The following is a 16,318-nucleotide window of genomic DNA, read 5'->3' on the forward strand; positions in this document are numbered from 1 at the left end:
TAATAAATACATCGGCTTTTAATAAAAAGAATTTGATAAAAAGCTAGCCTATCAACTATAACCCTATATTTCAGCACAAACTCTTCTATTTATATTCAGGGTTATTTTAACAAATAATGAAAGTTGGGGTAAATTACTTTTACCCAACACTACGAACTAATGAGAAAAAATAGGTTGTGGGTTGTGTGGGAAATGATGAGGATAAAGATGATGGGACGGAATGTGGTGGTGATGATAATTTGATGGAGGGTTTTGAATGGAAAAATATAAAAATAAAACAAGGAACCGGTAATCAAATGGATGGTGTCAATCAAATGCCACCGGTCTTCATCTTTTTCATATCATTCTATCTCCATATTACTGCTGCTAATGATGACGACACTGTGTGTGAAGTGAAAATGTCACACGAGGCTCATTCACACATGCACTTGGTATTTAACATGATAAACTTTTTTGAATTGGAGTATAATGTGATATGTATTACAATTTTTTTTTTTTTAATGTGAATACTCTGTAGTGATTAATTTGTTTTTTGAAAGGTCCGTAGTGATCAATTGATAGATATGACTTTCATTCATTTAATTTTATTATTATTACTAACTAATAAGCCCAGGTTTAACCCGGGTATTTTTAATAAAACTTTTGTTAATATTCACTTGATCTTTGTGTAATTCGCATAGACTTGATGATGATTAATGGGTTACCGTTATCATCTTTACGAGACAAACCGTCTTTTATATTTTTTGAAAAATTTATATTTTCTTATATACACATTAGAAAGATAAATTTTCAAATTTAAAATAGTAAGGTTAAAAAATAAATGGTAAATATTATAAAAAAAAAAAAAAATCTAAAATACAAAACATCATTTGTGTTACAAGTCATTTCTGTTGATGATTATTGTTTTAGAGATATATATAAATCATTTAGAGATATATTTTGGTATGTAAACGGTCACATTCGTGTGTATCAATTTTGTATTTTTCTTTTTTTTGAGTTAGTAATACTTGTAATATGTCTTCAATTTTTTCATTGGGTTCATCGAACTCTATATTCCAACTGCTCGTCTTTTTTGATGTGAGTATAATGATATTTAGAATTTTAAATGTTCTTTGGTGTGTTAAGAATGTTATCAAAAATCGGGTTGGATTTCAAATTGTTAATGGGTATCGGGTTAGTTTTGAGCAATATTTTGATCCTTAAGGGTTGTATTTAACGTGCTTAAAAAGTTGTACTTTTCATATTAAAAGCCCGTTCCCTGATTTTCATGATAAATGTACAAACAATTTATGCACCTTAAACACAACCTTTAGGGCTGTATTAGCAAACCTCTAGATTTTTTTATATTTTTAAAGACGCCCCCTATTGAAACAATTCATCCGATAAAAAGCATGAAAACAAGTACAAAAGGCACAACCTCAACACCTCTACATCTAGTGACAAGCCCACCAATTAACTTGAAACACGAATAATTGACCAAATAATACATAATAAAAGTAAATAATGATAAGTAGGTAGTAATCACCAATAAACATCTACCTTATCATCTCATTTGAGGATCAAATGGATCTCTAGATAGATAATTGTACTCGTGCACATAGCCTTGTTATGAAATCGACCACGAGTGATCGAGTCTAGACTCAGGCCGATTTTAGTGACTTGATTAACTCCACCACAGCAACTCGGGAGGAACCACCATCTGCCACCGCGGCTTTAGCACTCTTGCTAATCGCCGAAACATGTTCTTTCAACCTCATTCCACTCTCTTCTTCCATCAACTCTTTCAATCTCGCCGCTAACTCATCCGCAGTCACAAACCCATCCTCAGACATCTCCAACCGCAACGCCACCTTCATCCCCTCAACCAAACTCACCCTATTCATCTTTTGTTCGGCGTATAAAGGCCACGCCAACATTGGAACACCAGCATTCAGAGCTTCCAGAACCGAGTTCCAACCACAATGACACACGAACCCACCCACTGAGCCATGTCTCAGTATTTCCCCTTGTGGTGCCCAATTTTTTAACACCAAACCCTTCTCTTTGTTCCGGTCTATAAACCCTGATGGAAGTAAATCTTCAAGATCCGGCTCGATAACTTTTGCAAACTCATGACCCTTTTCAAATTCTTGTGGTGGATCTCGAACAACCCACAAAAATCTTTGGCCACTCTTTTCTAACCCATTTGCCATTTCCATTAATTGGTCCTTTTTAAACTTCCCCATGCTACCAAAGATCAAAACCACAACACTTTTTGGTGGTTGTGAATCCAGCCATTGTATCGACTTATCCTTTGCATTGTCACTAGTGACATTTCTAATCAGTGGCCCAACGTAGTAAATGGGCGGAGTTGGACCGTCTGGGATGTGCTCACCGTCTGCCAGTGTCTTCACCACTCGTTGCTCAAGAGCCGCGAAAGAGTTGTTAATGATACCTGATACATAATATACATTTAAACTTTTTCTAACTACAATCTATTCTACTCTTAAACTACACGGATATTTAGGAATCAATACATGACTTTTGAAAAGTCCCACAATAATCTACCCAGTACAAGAGAATATATAATTAACAAAAATTAATATACATTAATAAGTAATATTAGCTTTTATATCTTAATTAGCTAAAGATCCCCTCAAGTTACCTTAAGTCAAGGGATAAAGTTAAGACGATCTTGAGGTTTAAATTCAAAATTAATTATTAAATCAAATAAGGGTAAAGATAGATTTAATAATTAATTTTGAATTTTAACCCTTAATTTTAATTCAAAATTAATACTAACTTGAGTAAATCCTCGCCTAATTAATTACTCACTTTCTTTGTATGAGAGTACAGATAGATATATACATCAATTCATATCTATCCTATATATAACATGACAAGTCTAAAATGATACTCAAATTATTATAAGTCATTACTATATATGACTATATGTATGCATATATATAGTAATTAACTAAGAATAAGAATATTAATTAAATTACCTTGGGACTTAGCCATGTTGTTAGATATGTTGAGTATATTTTTATAAGAGAAAGTGTTCCTGTCGAGCAAAGTCCCGGGCATATCGAGTGAAAAAATCGGCGGTACTCCTGGAACTTGAATATAACTTTTCAAATCTTTAAAGCTTTCAGTAGTATTTTTATGTATGGTACGAAGATACAACATCACACCAAGCCCAAATGCGCTATTAGTGAACAAATAGTATGTTGGTATGTCAAGACTCCTGCAGACATCAAAAGCATCATTTGAAAGAAAATCAATGATGACTCCTTTGATGCTTGACTTTTGTGATATGGATAGTAGGGTGTCACGGAGGATGGGTTTGTAGGCGGTGATGAGTTGGAAAACGAGGTCGAAGAAATGGGCCGATGGGTCGGGCTGTTGAGAGAGGGTTGGGAGGTAGTGAAAGGTGATCGAAGGGGTGGTGGAAGTGATGGTCTTGACATAGTCTGCGGTTGATTTGTTTTCGTAATGTTGCGGCGTGAGGAGGATGGTGATGGCGAGTGAATCGTCCGCCGTGATGATGAGTTTGCCTAGCTCTACCATTGAAACCAAATGGCCGATTTGTAAAGACGGGAACATTACTACAATGTTTTCCATTCTTTTGGGTTGGATCGGTGGCCTAATCTTATTTAGTGATGTTTGTTTATACTCTTGGAAAACAGATGGGTTTGTGGGATTTTGCTTTTACTACTCAATTGCCCGTGTTCTTTTATTTACTTTGAAAAAAGACACCCGTCAGTGGCCCCTTCCCATGATCCCCAGATTCCCATCCAACGTCATAGACTTCGTGTGTCACGTGAGTCGTTAGATATCAACCTACCACATAATTTCTTTCTTTTTTTTTATTAACGCGGCTCGTGCCTGACCAGGAAATATGTGGATTCCCGACCAGGCACTTTAAACAGTGATGTCGTTGCTAAAAGTGTCTGTCACGTCAGAATCCACCAACTACCGTCTTTAATGATGTTGACCTTTGACCAAACTATCGGTAGCGACATCGCTGTTGACAGTGGCCTCGATTTAGTATTTAAATAGCCCGTATTCAGGCCACCACTATTCAGGCCACTTTTCCGGCTAAGTATTAGCAGCGACCCATCTGGACTTTCAGCAGCAACTTCAAACATTTTTCCGGTACGATTTTAGCAGTCGTTGTTCGACTTTTCCGACCACGATACGGTTTCAGTAGTCACGTTTAGACTTTTCCGACCATCCCAATCATTGGTATGTATTTTCTGGCCATTAGCCCTTTTTGATTGTTATTATTTGTGTTGATAGTTTTGTTATTTGATAATATTAATATGTTAGTATTTTTTTATTGATTTTTATTAGTTTTATTAGTGTAGACATGTTAGTTTTTTTATTTTAATAGGTTTGTTAGTATTGGTAGTATTAGTGTTGATATGTTAGTGATTTGTATTATAATGTTTGTATGTTATTGGTATTGATATGTTAGTGATATGTTAGTATTAGTGCCCATATGTTAATAGTGTAAATATATGTAATTTTTTAAATGATTTGTTAGAATATTTATGTTGTTAGATGAAAGATTAGATAAAAAATGATAAAAAGTAAGTATTAAAAAGTGTAAAAAAAAGTATAAAAGTATAAAACTAGAAAAATATTTTGTATAAAATGTATATTGTGAACTGAAAGTATAAATAGTATATACCGATATAAATATAAAAAGGTATATATATATATAATGACTATGAAAAAGTTTAAAAATATATCAACCTACCACAGATTTTTTCTTTATTTACTTTCAAAAATACACCCGTCAAAATGACTTAGTGGCCCCTTCCCATGATCCCATCCAACGTCACAGACTTTGTGTGTCTACGTGAGTCGTTAAATATCAACCTACCACCGATTTTTCCTTTTTTTACGCTGCTAGTGCCCTGACCAGGAAATATGTGGATTCCCAACCAGGCACTTTAAACAGAGACGACGTTGCTAAAAGTGACTGCCACGTCAAAATCCATCAACTACCGCCTTTAATGATGTTGACCTTTGACCAAACTATCAGTAGTGACATCGCTGCTGATAGTGGCCTCGATTTTTGTATTTAAATGGCTCGTATTCAGGCCACCACTATTCAGGCCACTTTTTCGACTAAGTATTAGCAGCGACCAATCTGGACTTTCAGCAGCGACTTTAAACACTTTTCTAGTACACCGTACGATTTCAGCAGTCACGGTTCGACTTTTCCGGCCACCCTACGGTTTCAGCAGTCACGTTTAGACTTTTCCGACCATCCCAATCATTGGTATGTATTTTCCGGCCATTAGCCCTTTTTTATTGTTATTATTTGTGTTGTTAGTTTTGTTATTTGATTATATTTATATGTTAGTATTTTGTTTTATTGATTTCTATTAGTTTTATCAGTGTAGGTATGTTGGTTTTTATTTTTAATAGGTTTGGTAGTATTAGTGTTGATATGTTAGTGATTTGTATTATAATATTTGTATGTTATTAGTGTTGATATGTTAGTATTAGTGCCCATATGTTAAAACTATAAATATATGTAACTTTTTTAGCGATTTGTTAGAATATTTGTATTGTTAGACGATCAAAGATTATGTAAAAATTGATAAAACGTAACTATTAAAAAATATAAATAAAAGTATTAAAAAATATAGATATGTAACACCCCAAGAATTTTAAGGTAAAAGAAATTAATTCGTTTTTATAGTTTTGACATTAAGTTAATTTCATGGTATTTTATTTTTGGATATGGGGTTAATTTAGTTGAAACTTTAGCGGATAGCGGGTATTTGCACCACCAAAAATAGACAAGGGGCGTGGCACTCATAGGAAGTGCCAGCCATTTTCCCATTCTATGACTCATACTCCCACTTTGTTCTTCTTCATTTCTCCATGCAATCTTCTTCCTTTTTCTTTCAAAATCAAAGATTAATTCCTTCAATCAAAGGATATAAATCATAATAACAATCATCACCATCAAATAATCTTCATTCAAGAATTGAAAAGCTAGGGTTTGTGGGTTTTGTGGTGGTGGCCGAATTTCAAAGAGAAAAGAAAGGAAGAAGGATTTCCAACTTAAGTCTAGCATTAACTTACTGTTTGTTGAGGTATTGAAATCCCCTAATTTAGTTTCTATCTTTTTTTTGAAATTAGGGTTCTTGGAGTGAACCAATTTGGGGATTTTTGCTAGAAGATGATTTATGATTTATTTTTTCCCAATTCCTTAGTTAGCCTAGTTGTCGGTAAAAATGATCGGAGAAGATGATCGGAAACAAAAAAATAGAAAAATAAGTTTATTTGTATGATTTTCATTTTTTGTCCCTCAAGTAGCTATTTTTTCACTTTTCGTCCCTCAAGTAACTATTTTTTCACTTTTCGTCCCTCGGTGTAAGGTGAAATGACATTAGTGCCCTCACGTGTCTAGCACGTGCGTACGTTAACCCCCATTTTTTAACGCCGTAAGGCCAAAGGACGATTATTGAAAAAATTGGCCAACTTTATGGTCAAAATTATAATTTTTAAAGTTTAAAAAACAAAAGTGAAAAACGTGCCAACTTCAAGGACGAAAAGTGTAATTTTACTCTAAAAATTATAAAACTAAGAAAAATATTTTGTATAAAATGTATATTGTGAAATGAAGTATAAATAGTATATACCGATATAACTATAAAAAGGTATATATATATAATAACTATAAAAAAGTTTAAAAGCATAATATTAAAAAGTATATAAAAAAAGTATTAGAATTTAGAAAAGGTAATAAAAGTAAGCATAAAACTAATTTTAAAAAGTATATAAAATTATAATTATAAAAATATAAGTATAAAAAGTATAAAAAATGTATGTTGCAAAAAGTATAAAAAGTAGTGTAAAAAAGTAATTATATTTGATCAGTAAGTATATAAAACTATAAAAGGAAGTTTGAAAAAAATAAGTAATAAAGGTAAATATGTGATAATTTTTTTTTTATAATCTTTTTCTACCTTAATCATTGTTTACAAAATTGTATCATTTTGTGGTATGTATTTTTAATTTGTGTATAACTTGTTTTGTTGTTTTAAGTATTAAATGACTACGTTTCATGGTGGTGATGTTGTGGCGATCCCCCACGACCGTGATGGAAGCCATTTTTTGACTGTACAGTTGACTGTCAGAGTCAACAGTGTACCTTATCCATATCAGAATTTTAGCAACAAAATCTGGTGGGAATACCAGACACCTAATTGGCCTACCATGCATTTTTTTTAATATCCTTATTATTAAGGGTAAATTATAAAAATCATACCTGAGGTTTATTTGAAACTACACTAGTCATATTTACAATTTAAAAATAACGCGAGACATACTCATCGTTGTCAAAAACTTACATTGACCATACTTATCACTACCGGTCGTCTATTTGGCCGTTAAGTCAAGTCATGTGTCGTGCATGTGAAGTATCAAAATCGCAATTTCGTGTATACATCAGGTATCATTTATGTAATTTACCATAATAAAAAATTATTAAGATATTTATATAATATGTTTCATTTTTTAAAGAGGGTAGATATTTTATATTCAAATTTACACACACACACATATATACTATATATATGTATATATATATATATAACCTATTTCAACATAAAAACTAAAGAATTTATAAAACGATGTCATCAGACGATACATGTTTAGGCTTATAAATTCTAAGGTTATACTAACGACTAACCTTGGAACTCCAAGCCGAAAACGCTACAAATTGCTAATTTGAGGTATATTCTAAACCGTGATGAGTCTTCAACTTTGCTTTACCACTCTAATCTGAGGGGATGACACAAACCATACGAAAAATTATATTTTTTAAAATTTTTTTTTTATTTGTATCTCTTTAGATATGTTTCTATTAAAAAGAATAAATCATAAAAAATAAAATAAAGTAATAATATAATAATAATATAAAAGTAAAAACTTTAGTGGTTTCATTGTTCTCATACTTGTTATATTTACTATACACATATAACAAAATAATAATAACATATATAATAATAAATGCATTTTGTAACAATTATTTTTCTCGATACATTTTTCATAAAAAAAATTATTTTTTCATAATAAATTTAATAAATTTTTTTTATATCTACCCAACTTAATAATGAAGTATAAATAAAACTCTAAAGTTCTTAATAATTTTTATTAGGGTAAATTACACAGATGATACCTGATGTATACACGAAATTACGATTTTGATACCTCACATGCACGACACGTGACTTGACTTAACGACCAAATAGACGACCGTCAGCGATAGGTATGGTCAGTGTAAGTTTTTGACAACGATGGCTATGTCTCGCGTAATTTTTAAATTGTAGGTATGACTAGTGTAGTTTCAAAAAAACCTCAGGTATGATTTTTGTAATTTACCCTATTATTAATTTATGATATTTAATTAAAAGTGTTAGTTAAAGTTACAAAAATCTCTTGTATTAATAAAACAGAATTGTGATGATATCATTTTACTTAAAAAGAAACTTCCATAACATGTTAATACATAGTCTTGATATTTTTATGACATCATCAAAAAAAAATTAGAGTTGAACAAAATAAAGAAAAACAAAAATTTATTTCAAGATATTTTTTAGTAGATAATCATGGAAGGTTTCTATTAAAATAGAAACAAATTTGTAGATCAAAATTAATTATTTTAATAATATTTTGGAGTTAGAGGTATGAGATTTGAATAATTGAATTATCATTAGATTTTTAACAAAATTAATGTGATGTATATCATTATATGATAAACAAATTGTAATCTTAACATCAAGTGTTCAACCTAATAAAGAGTTAAATACTTTCATTGTGTTATATATTATGATATTAAATTAAAAGTGTTAGTTAAAGTTATAAAAAATATTTTAATAAATAAAATTTAAAAGTTAATATGAGAGCATACAAAAAAATCTTTGACCGAATAGATTGATGAATATCAACTTTTTAAATAAGTAATTCATTCCAATGCTAATTAGTTATTTAAATACTTTTTTGTTCAAAACTTTTTTTTTTTCATGAACTTTCCATTAGAAATCCATAACAAAGAGCTCAATTAACATGCCACATCTTTCTTAAAAATATCTTTTTACATATATATCATATAACCACATATTTATCTTTATTTTAAATACCCCATTAAACTACACTTAATATGTATATATATAGGGTTAAGTGCATGAAAATGTAACTAACTATGGCCGAAAAGTTATTGTGTGCATGAATTTAAAAAATCACTATTGTATGCATGAACCCTGCTAAATTTCTATTGTATCACGAAACCGGGTAAAGGCTTTATGTGGGCCGGTTAAGTGCATGAAATTGTAATAAACTATGTCCAAAAAGTTATTGTGTGCATGAACTTACAAAAACCTCTATTATATGTTAGGAACTATGATAAATATTAATTGTATCAAGATTTTTACAATTTCCACTTTTTTTCTTTTTTTCATCTCCCACATATATAGATAAAATAAATAAAATCAAATAGAAGAAGAAAAAGCAAAAGACAGTAACAGTGGACGACCAATATCTCCCACAACATCTCCCGGAGGCGGGGTGTAAAAGGAATTATTTGTTTGTCTGTTTCATGATGAAATATAGAAAAAAGGAATATGTGCGGTGGTTTGACATCGTTTTTCATCAATGATTTTGTTTGTTCTTCATTTATTTGACGTCAGTATCATCAAGCTATAGAGATCCGATTTTAATTTTTTTTTTCAATTCTTATGGTTCTAAATATTGATGAATGTGTGTAGCTAGAACTAGTTTTTTCGTTATCCGGGATCGACACTGCGTCATGCAAACATTTATACGTACAACAGTACCTAAAAGTTTGGACACTTGTTAGAATCCTAAAAGTAACAGATAGAAAGTAAAGAAAAAAAAAAAGATTTAATGATTAAAGTTAGGAACTCAAAGAGTTAATTGATAAAAATTAAAAACTTTAAAACTAAACTATAATTAACTATGTATACAAAAAGTTAGACTAAAGTTAAAAAACCAATAAGTTAAGTGGTACAAATAAGTTAAAAGTGTTAAAATAAGAGATAGAAAGTAGAAAAAAAAATATAAAAAAAATTGATAATTAAAGTTAAAATCCAAAATTAATTGATAAAAATTTAAAACTTTAAAAGTAAATTATACTTGTATATAAAAAGTTAGACTAAAGCGATAAAACCTAAAAAGTTAAGTGGTAAAAATAAGAAACTATAAAAATATACAATCATAAAAAAAAATGAAAACTTAAAAAAAAAATGCAGAAAATGAGAAAAATAAGAATAAGACAAAATTGCTGATGTCATGCTGGCGTCAGCAGATAGCTAATAATTCACAAGGGTTACCTGCTAAGGGAATAGCAGGTCAATCGTGTATTCTATAACGTTTTCGGTTTTGTTCATGCATACAATAGAGGTTCTGTATGTTCATGCACACAATAACTTTTCGACCATAGTTACTTACTTTTCCGTGCACTTAACCCTATATATATATAGATATATATATATATTATATATATATTATATATAGTAACTTTCCAGTGAGAACATGTTTAAAATAAGAACAGTAAGAATGATTTACATCCTTTGGATGAAATAATCTAAAGGCTAGGATGATTAAGAGTATTTTTGAAATAATAAAAAAAATTAATGTCAGAGGTGTCATTTTACATATACGAGTATAGTGTCTGCGCCTTGCGGCGGCTAGAAGGTGATGAATATATAAAAGGAGGCGGTGGTGGAGATCGAGGGATGCGGTAGAAAAGGAGGACGGTGGCGGAGGGTGATAGAGGTCGATGAGAGTGTGTAATGATTAGAAAGAATGAGGGAAAAGAGGGTATATAAGAGTTTTATGTTTAAGTAGAGATATTTTAGAAAGAAAAAAAAGTGCTGGATTTTAAGAAATCCAATACTCTTTATAAAGGGAGTCTAGATATTAAAGGACAGAATGGTAATCAAAAACAGATTTGGAAAAAAAAAAAATTCGTTTTCAATTGTAATGCACGATGGAATTGAGGAAATAGTAAAGCAGTTATTACTTTTAGAATAGACTATGCATCCAATTTTACAATAGGCTGTGCATCCAATTTTAAAATAGATAGTTGTAAATTTTAAAATAGATTATGCATCCACTTTTACAGTAGGTTGTGCATCCATTTTTAAAAATAGATAATAGGTTGTGCATACACTTTTGAAATAGATTATGCATCCATAAATCCATTTTAGAAAAAGCCATTCCGATCATCCTTTGTAAAATTGAATTTGGAAAAGTGAATCATCTATTTAATCAGTAACCGTTAGATGGATAATAACTGCTTGAATAAAATTATAAATTAATTGTATTTTTCAATTGTCTAAATTACCCCTTTTAATGACTGATAATGTAGAAGTGTACTATTGGTTCTTACATGGTTCTTATTTCTAATCCGTTTTTATTAGATGGTCACCCTATATATATATATATATACCCTATATATATAGAAACGATAATTTGAGACCAACTAAAAAAAGTCCAAAAAAGAACCATTGATTTTCGTAACTTACACATCACCATCATCATCTACTACGATATACAAGACTTTTTTGTAAAAACACTAAGACTTTCCAGCGACGGGCCCACAGAAAAATCACGTGTACAAGACTTTTTTGTAAAATCACTAAAACTTTCCAGCGACGGACCCGCAGAAAAATCTGTGTAAGTTAACTTACACATGATTTTCTGGTGGGCCCGTCGCCGGAAAGTCTTAGTGTTTTTACAAAAAAGTCTTGTATATCGTAGTAAATGATGATGGTGTAAAAAATCAATGGTCCTAGTTGGTCCTAAAATAAGAGGTGGTCTCAAAATATCTCACCCCTATATATATATATATATGGGTAAAGTTATTTAAAGAACCTTTTGTTTGCGAGAACCTTTAAGAACTTTTCAAATCAAGCCCAACTGATGATTGTTCTTTACATGAAAATTATTTTTTGAACATTTTCTGAATAACTTACATGTAATTTTGAATTTTATAATTGTGTGAAGCATTGATAATCATCCGTTATACAATTATGTGGAGATTTGGATTCTTGATCACATGTGCACGAATGTTGCTATGATCACATGTTTGCAAGTTGATCACATGTAATCATAGCAATATTCGTGCACATGTGATCAAAAATCCAAATCTCCACATAATTGTATAACGGATGATAATCCATGCCTTCACATAATTATAAACTTCAAAATTACAAATAAGTTATTCAGAAAACAATTAAAAAATAATTTTCATCTAAAGAATAATCATCGTTTGGGCTTGATTTGAAAAGTTTCAAAGGTTCTCGCAAATAAAAGGGTTCTCAAAATAACTTTTTACTATATATATATATATAATGAGGGATGGTAATATAAGGCTGTCGGGTATCTAAGCTTAGGTGTGGTGTAACAACCGTCCCAGAAATGTTCTATTTAAGTTCTTAAAAACGTACATATGCCACTAGATCGGCCAGACAGTCTAATTTATATTAGTTCTAGACGTACTTTAGATGTTCATTATGTGCTTACATGAACTTCAAATTGATCTAAATATTAATATTGTACGACGAGTTCGTGATTACGTGCAATAATATAATATGTTCGGTTCGTAAATGTTAAAAGTTCATAAAAGAGTTCAGCCTAAATTAATTGCAAAATGGTCCTTGTAGTTGTGAAATCTCATTTTTATGGTAAGGTATAAAAAGAAAGTGTAAAACCCTAAAAGTTTACTATTCATCATCTCCTACCTCTCTTCACACACTCCCCACACCTTAAAACACACACTAAATTCATCTCCTGATTTTGGTTGGTTTGGGTGAAATCATTGATATCATTAGTTTCCTTGTAATCATCAAAACGTGTTTCTGAAATCGGTTTTGAGGTAACAACAACAAATCTTATGTTTTTGATGAAATTAAAAATAAACTTTTTAGACTTGTGTTCTTGATGATTTGGTTGATTTTGATGTCAAAAACGTGTTAAAGATTAATGGGTTTATGTTTAAATGTGTCTAGTAACTGTTTTGTGATCAAATTTTGGTCGTAACATGTCTTAATCTTCAAAACTCGCGTTTATATTAATTTCAGCCCTTAACTTCGTTCAATAGCCCAAAACGAATTTAGAAACGAAATTAAGTTGTCTTGAACGAAGTTAGTAACTTACATACGAAAATAAAGATTACTTTCGTAAGCCCAAACGAAATTAAGCCACCGCGCGAACTTAATGTTCGTTTCCTTTGAAACGAAGATAAAGGCCCAATTTTGAAGCCTTTAGATCGCTTGCCCTCTAGTCATGCCGATTTTGAAGCCATCAGGCACGGACTAGATGCTGCCAAGGGGGAAAGGTCGGTACATGCCCCTCGCACTCTTGTGGAGACTTCAGGTAAAGGGAAGGAGATAGTGGTGGCTACCAGTACTGAGGCTGGTGAGCAGGAGATTGAGGTATTTGATGATGTGGTGGTTGGGAGTGTTGATAAGGGAAAGGCCATTGCTGATGAATCTATGGAACCGGCCACCGATGCACCAATGTTGGAAACTGGCAATGTTGATTTGTTGCCTCCAGTTACCGAAAGCGAGAGTCAGAAGTTAGCAAGAGTGGGATACCTGGTCAAGGAAAGGAAGAAACAGATGAAGGTGAACCAATTTGAATCAAGAAGAAGTCTTCCAACCCCTCTTGTTGATATCACTGATGCTCAACTCCTTGGCTTGACACTTGTTGAATACAAGAAGATCAAAGAAGATCCAAGAATAGTCAATGCACTGAAGGAGATGCTTGAAGTTGAACTGGACAAACACTACCAGGATGATGAGGCTGAACTGGATGCAAAGTGTTTGAATGTGTCGGTGGAGAAGGCCAGAGAGATTAGGTCTGAAGGGATTCTCAAGAGGACTGAGCAAGTTAAGAAGGCGGTCACCAAAGTGTTGAATCCACCCAAGTCCAAAGGAAGAAAACAAAAAGCCTTGCCAAGAGATGCAAATCTGAGGACTTGGGTAGAACCAACCGAACCCACAACTGATGATATTCGAGCTGCTACACAAAAGCTGAGCACGAGCAAAATCAAACTGACAAATGAATCTGAAGCTCGCACATATTTGTCAGATGTACAGCGTCGAAGGCACAATAGAGGCAGGATTACTGATGTTAAGGTTTCGATCAAGCCTGGTGCCAAGCATTTTGTTGTTGAGGTACAATACTTTGGTGGGCCTAAGAGAACAACTGAGAACCCGGATGTCCATCAGTATGGTCATTCCGAGCATGTAGAGATGTTGAGGTTGCTGGAAGGAAGGAAAAGGAAGAATAAGGTTGAAAAAGGCTGGGAGTACGTATTGCAAAATCTTATCAAGTTCAAGGAAAACATTGAAGAAAGATTAGGCCTTGATCCTGAGGATACTCAGCCAATTTCATCAGTCACAAAGAGAAGGAAAACTGGCGAAGGGCCATCTGTTTAAGTTTTCCTTCTAACTATCTGCTTGTAATTTTGTGTACCTTCTTGTAACTTATTTGTAATTGTGTGTATATACAAGTTGCCAGATTGTAACTCACAAGTAAGATATCTGATAAGATCTACAAACAATTAAAACAAAATCCAAGACATTTGATGATCTATAAAAATGTCTTGGAAACTTAATAGGTTTTATCAAACTCAAGTATTTCAAACTTAAACTTGTATAGAAACAAGTTTGAAAATACTTGACAATATTTCAGGACAATTAGGGGGAATTTGTTGGGTCCAGTTTAAACTAAACTGGAGCTCTCCAGCGACATCTGGAGAGCATGGAGAATTGTCCGAAATATTAGAAGTCCAGTTGCATTGTACAGGTTTAGCAACTGATGACTTCCTCCAGTTGAGATCAGAAGACTAGAATCTGAAGACCTTCCAGTTGAAGTCAAAGACAACAAATGGAAGATAGAGATTGGCAATGGCAGCGAAGCCCAGTTGACAATCTACCAGATTAATCAACTGGAGAATCCTCCAGTGTAAATTCTATAACCTAGGTTTGCTTCGATGGCTGCTGAAGGTGAGAATGGTTCTGGTCCAAATGAATCTAATCCTAATATTGCTACTCCTTTAAATACTAACCCTCCTCCTCCTCCTCCAACTCCTGGAGCTAACCACGTTCATGTACATTACTCCAATTCTCCTGTTCCCAAATTCGATGGGAATGGAGAGACATTTGGTACATGGAAGGCTAGAATGCTCTTGCATTTTGGTGGGATAGAGAAGTATATGTTGAAAATCCTTAAGGATGGACCATATATACCCATGTCCAGTGGTGTTAGCCCTCTTCTCGACCCCACTGGGAGAAGAGGCACCAGGGAAAAATCTGAGGAACATTGGTCAGATGAGGATCGCAGATTGGTTGATCTTGATACCAAACTAAAAAACATGATTCTTTCTGCTATACCTGAGGGACTAATTCCTACCCTTGTACTATTTCCTAGTGCAAAATCTATGTGGGATGAATTAGTTCTCCAGTTTGAAGGAGGAAATGACACCATTGCCACTAGAAAGGTTGCTCTCAACAAGAAGTATGAATCTTTCTTTGCTCTTCCCAATGAAAGTTTGACTGGTGCTTATACCAGATTTACTAGCCTAATTAATCAACTTAGAGGCTTGGGAGTGGAGAAGGATAAGGATATTCTTCTTGAAAAATTCTGTGATGTTTTGCCATCCAAATGGGCACACATGGTTCTTGTCTTAAGACAAGGAAAGACCTTGCATAGCCATACTCTTGCTTCCCTTTATGGAGCCTTCAGATTCACTGAAGATAACGATGCTGCAAGATTACTGGCTGAGCAAGATGCTTTAAACCATGCTCAGAGTTCCAAGGCCGCCAACTTCTCTGGGCAACCTTGTGCTGCTTTAATGTCTACTGAGAATGTCCAGTCACATTCTATGAAGGAAATGTTAAACAACTTTTTGAACTCTGGCCTGACCACTAATCTCAGTGATGGTTGTGAGGAAACTGACGATGATGATCTGGTAGCCATGATTGCTAAAACCTTTAATAGGTTTAAGCATAAATCTAATCGATTTAATGGGTCCATTAATGCTTCCAGTTCAATTTCTATGGATAAGGCTAATCTTACCTGCTACAAATGTGGTAAGAAAGGCCATTTCATGAAGGAGTGCAGATCTAGTCAGATGAACAACTAAACTGGTCCTATTGTCCCAAACTTTGTTAAAACTGATGATTATAAGGCCAAATACAAGAAACTTAAGGCCCAGATTGCTCTCATGTCACTTGAACAACATAACAAGAAAGAAAAGAACAAGTGCATGATGGCTCAA

At 32.8% G+C, this 16,318-nt stretch overlaps 1 protein-coding gene across 1 annotated transcript; it reads right to left on the bottom strand.

The window, feature by feature from the left end:
- Positions 1-1,363: 1,363 nt before the first annotated feature.
- On the bottom strand, positions 1,364-3,692 carry LOC122587322 (UDP-glycosyltransferase 88B1-like). The gene is made up of 2 exons (XM_043759456.1): positions 2,985-3,692; positions 1,364-2,434 (listed from the first exon to the last, which is right to left on the bottom strand). Exons 1-2 carry the CDS (start codon positions 3,601-3,603, stop codon positions 1,641-1,643), a joined length of 1,413 nt encoding a protein of 470 aa, XP_043615391.1. The 5' UTR covers positions 3,604-3,692; the 3' UTR covers positions 1,364-1,640.
- Positions 3,693-16,318: the final 12,626 nt, after the last annotated feature.

Source organism: Erigeron canadensis, chromosome 2 (genome assembly GCF_010389155.1).
Source record: "Erigeron canadensis isolate Cc75 chromosome 2, C_canadensis_v1, whole genome shotgun sequence".
Classification (NCBI taxonomy): Eukaryota; Viridiplantae; Streptophyta; class Magnoliopsida; order Asterales; family Asteraceae; genus Erigeron; species Erigeron canadensis.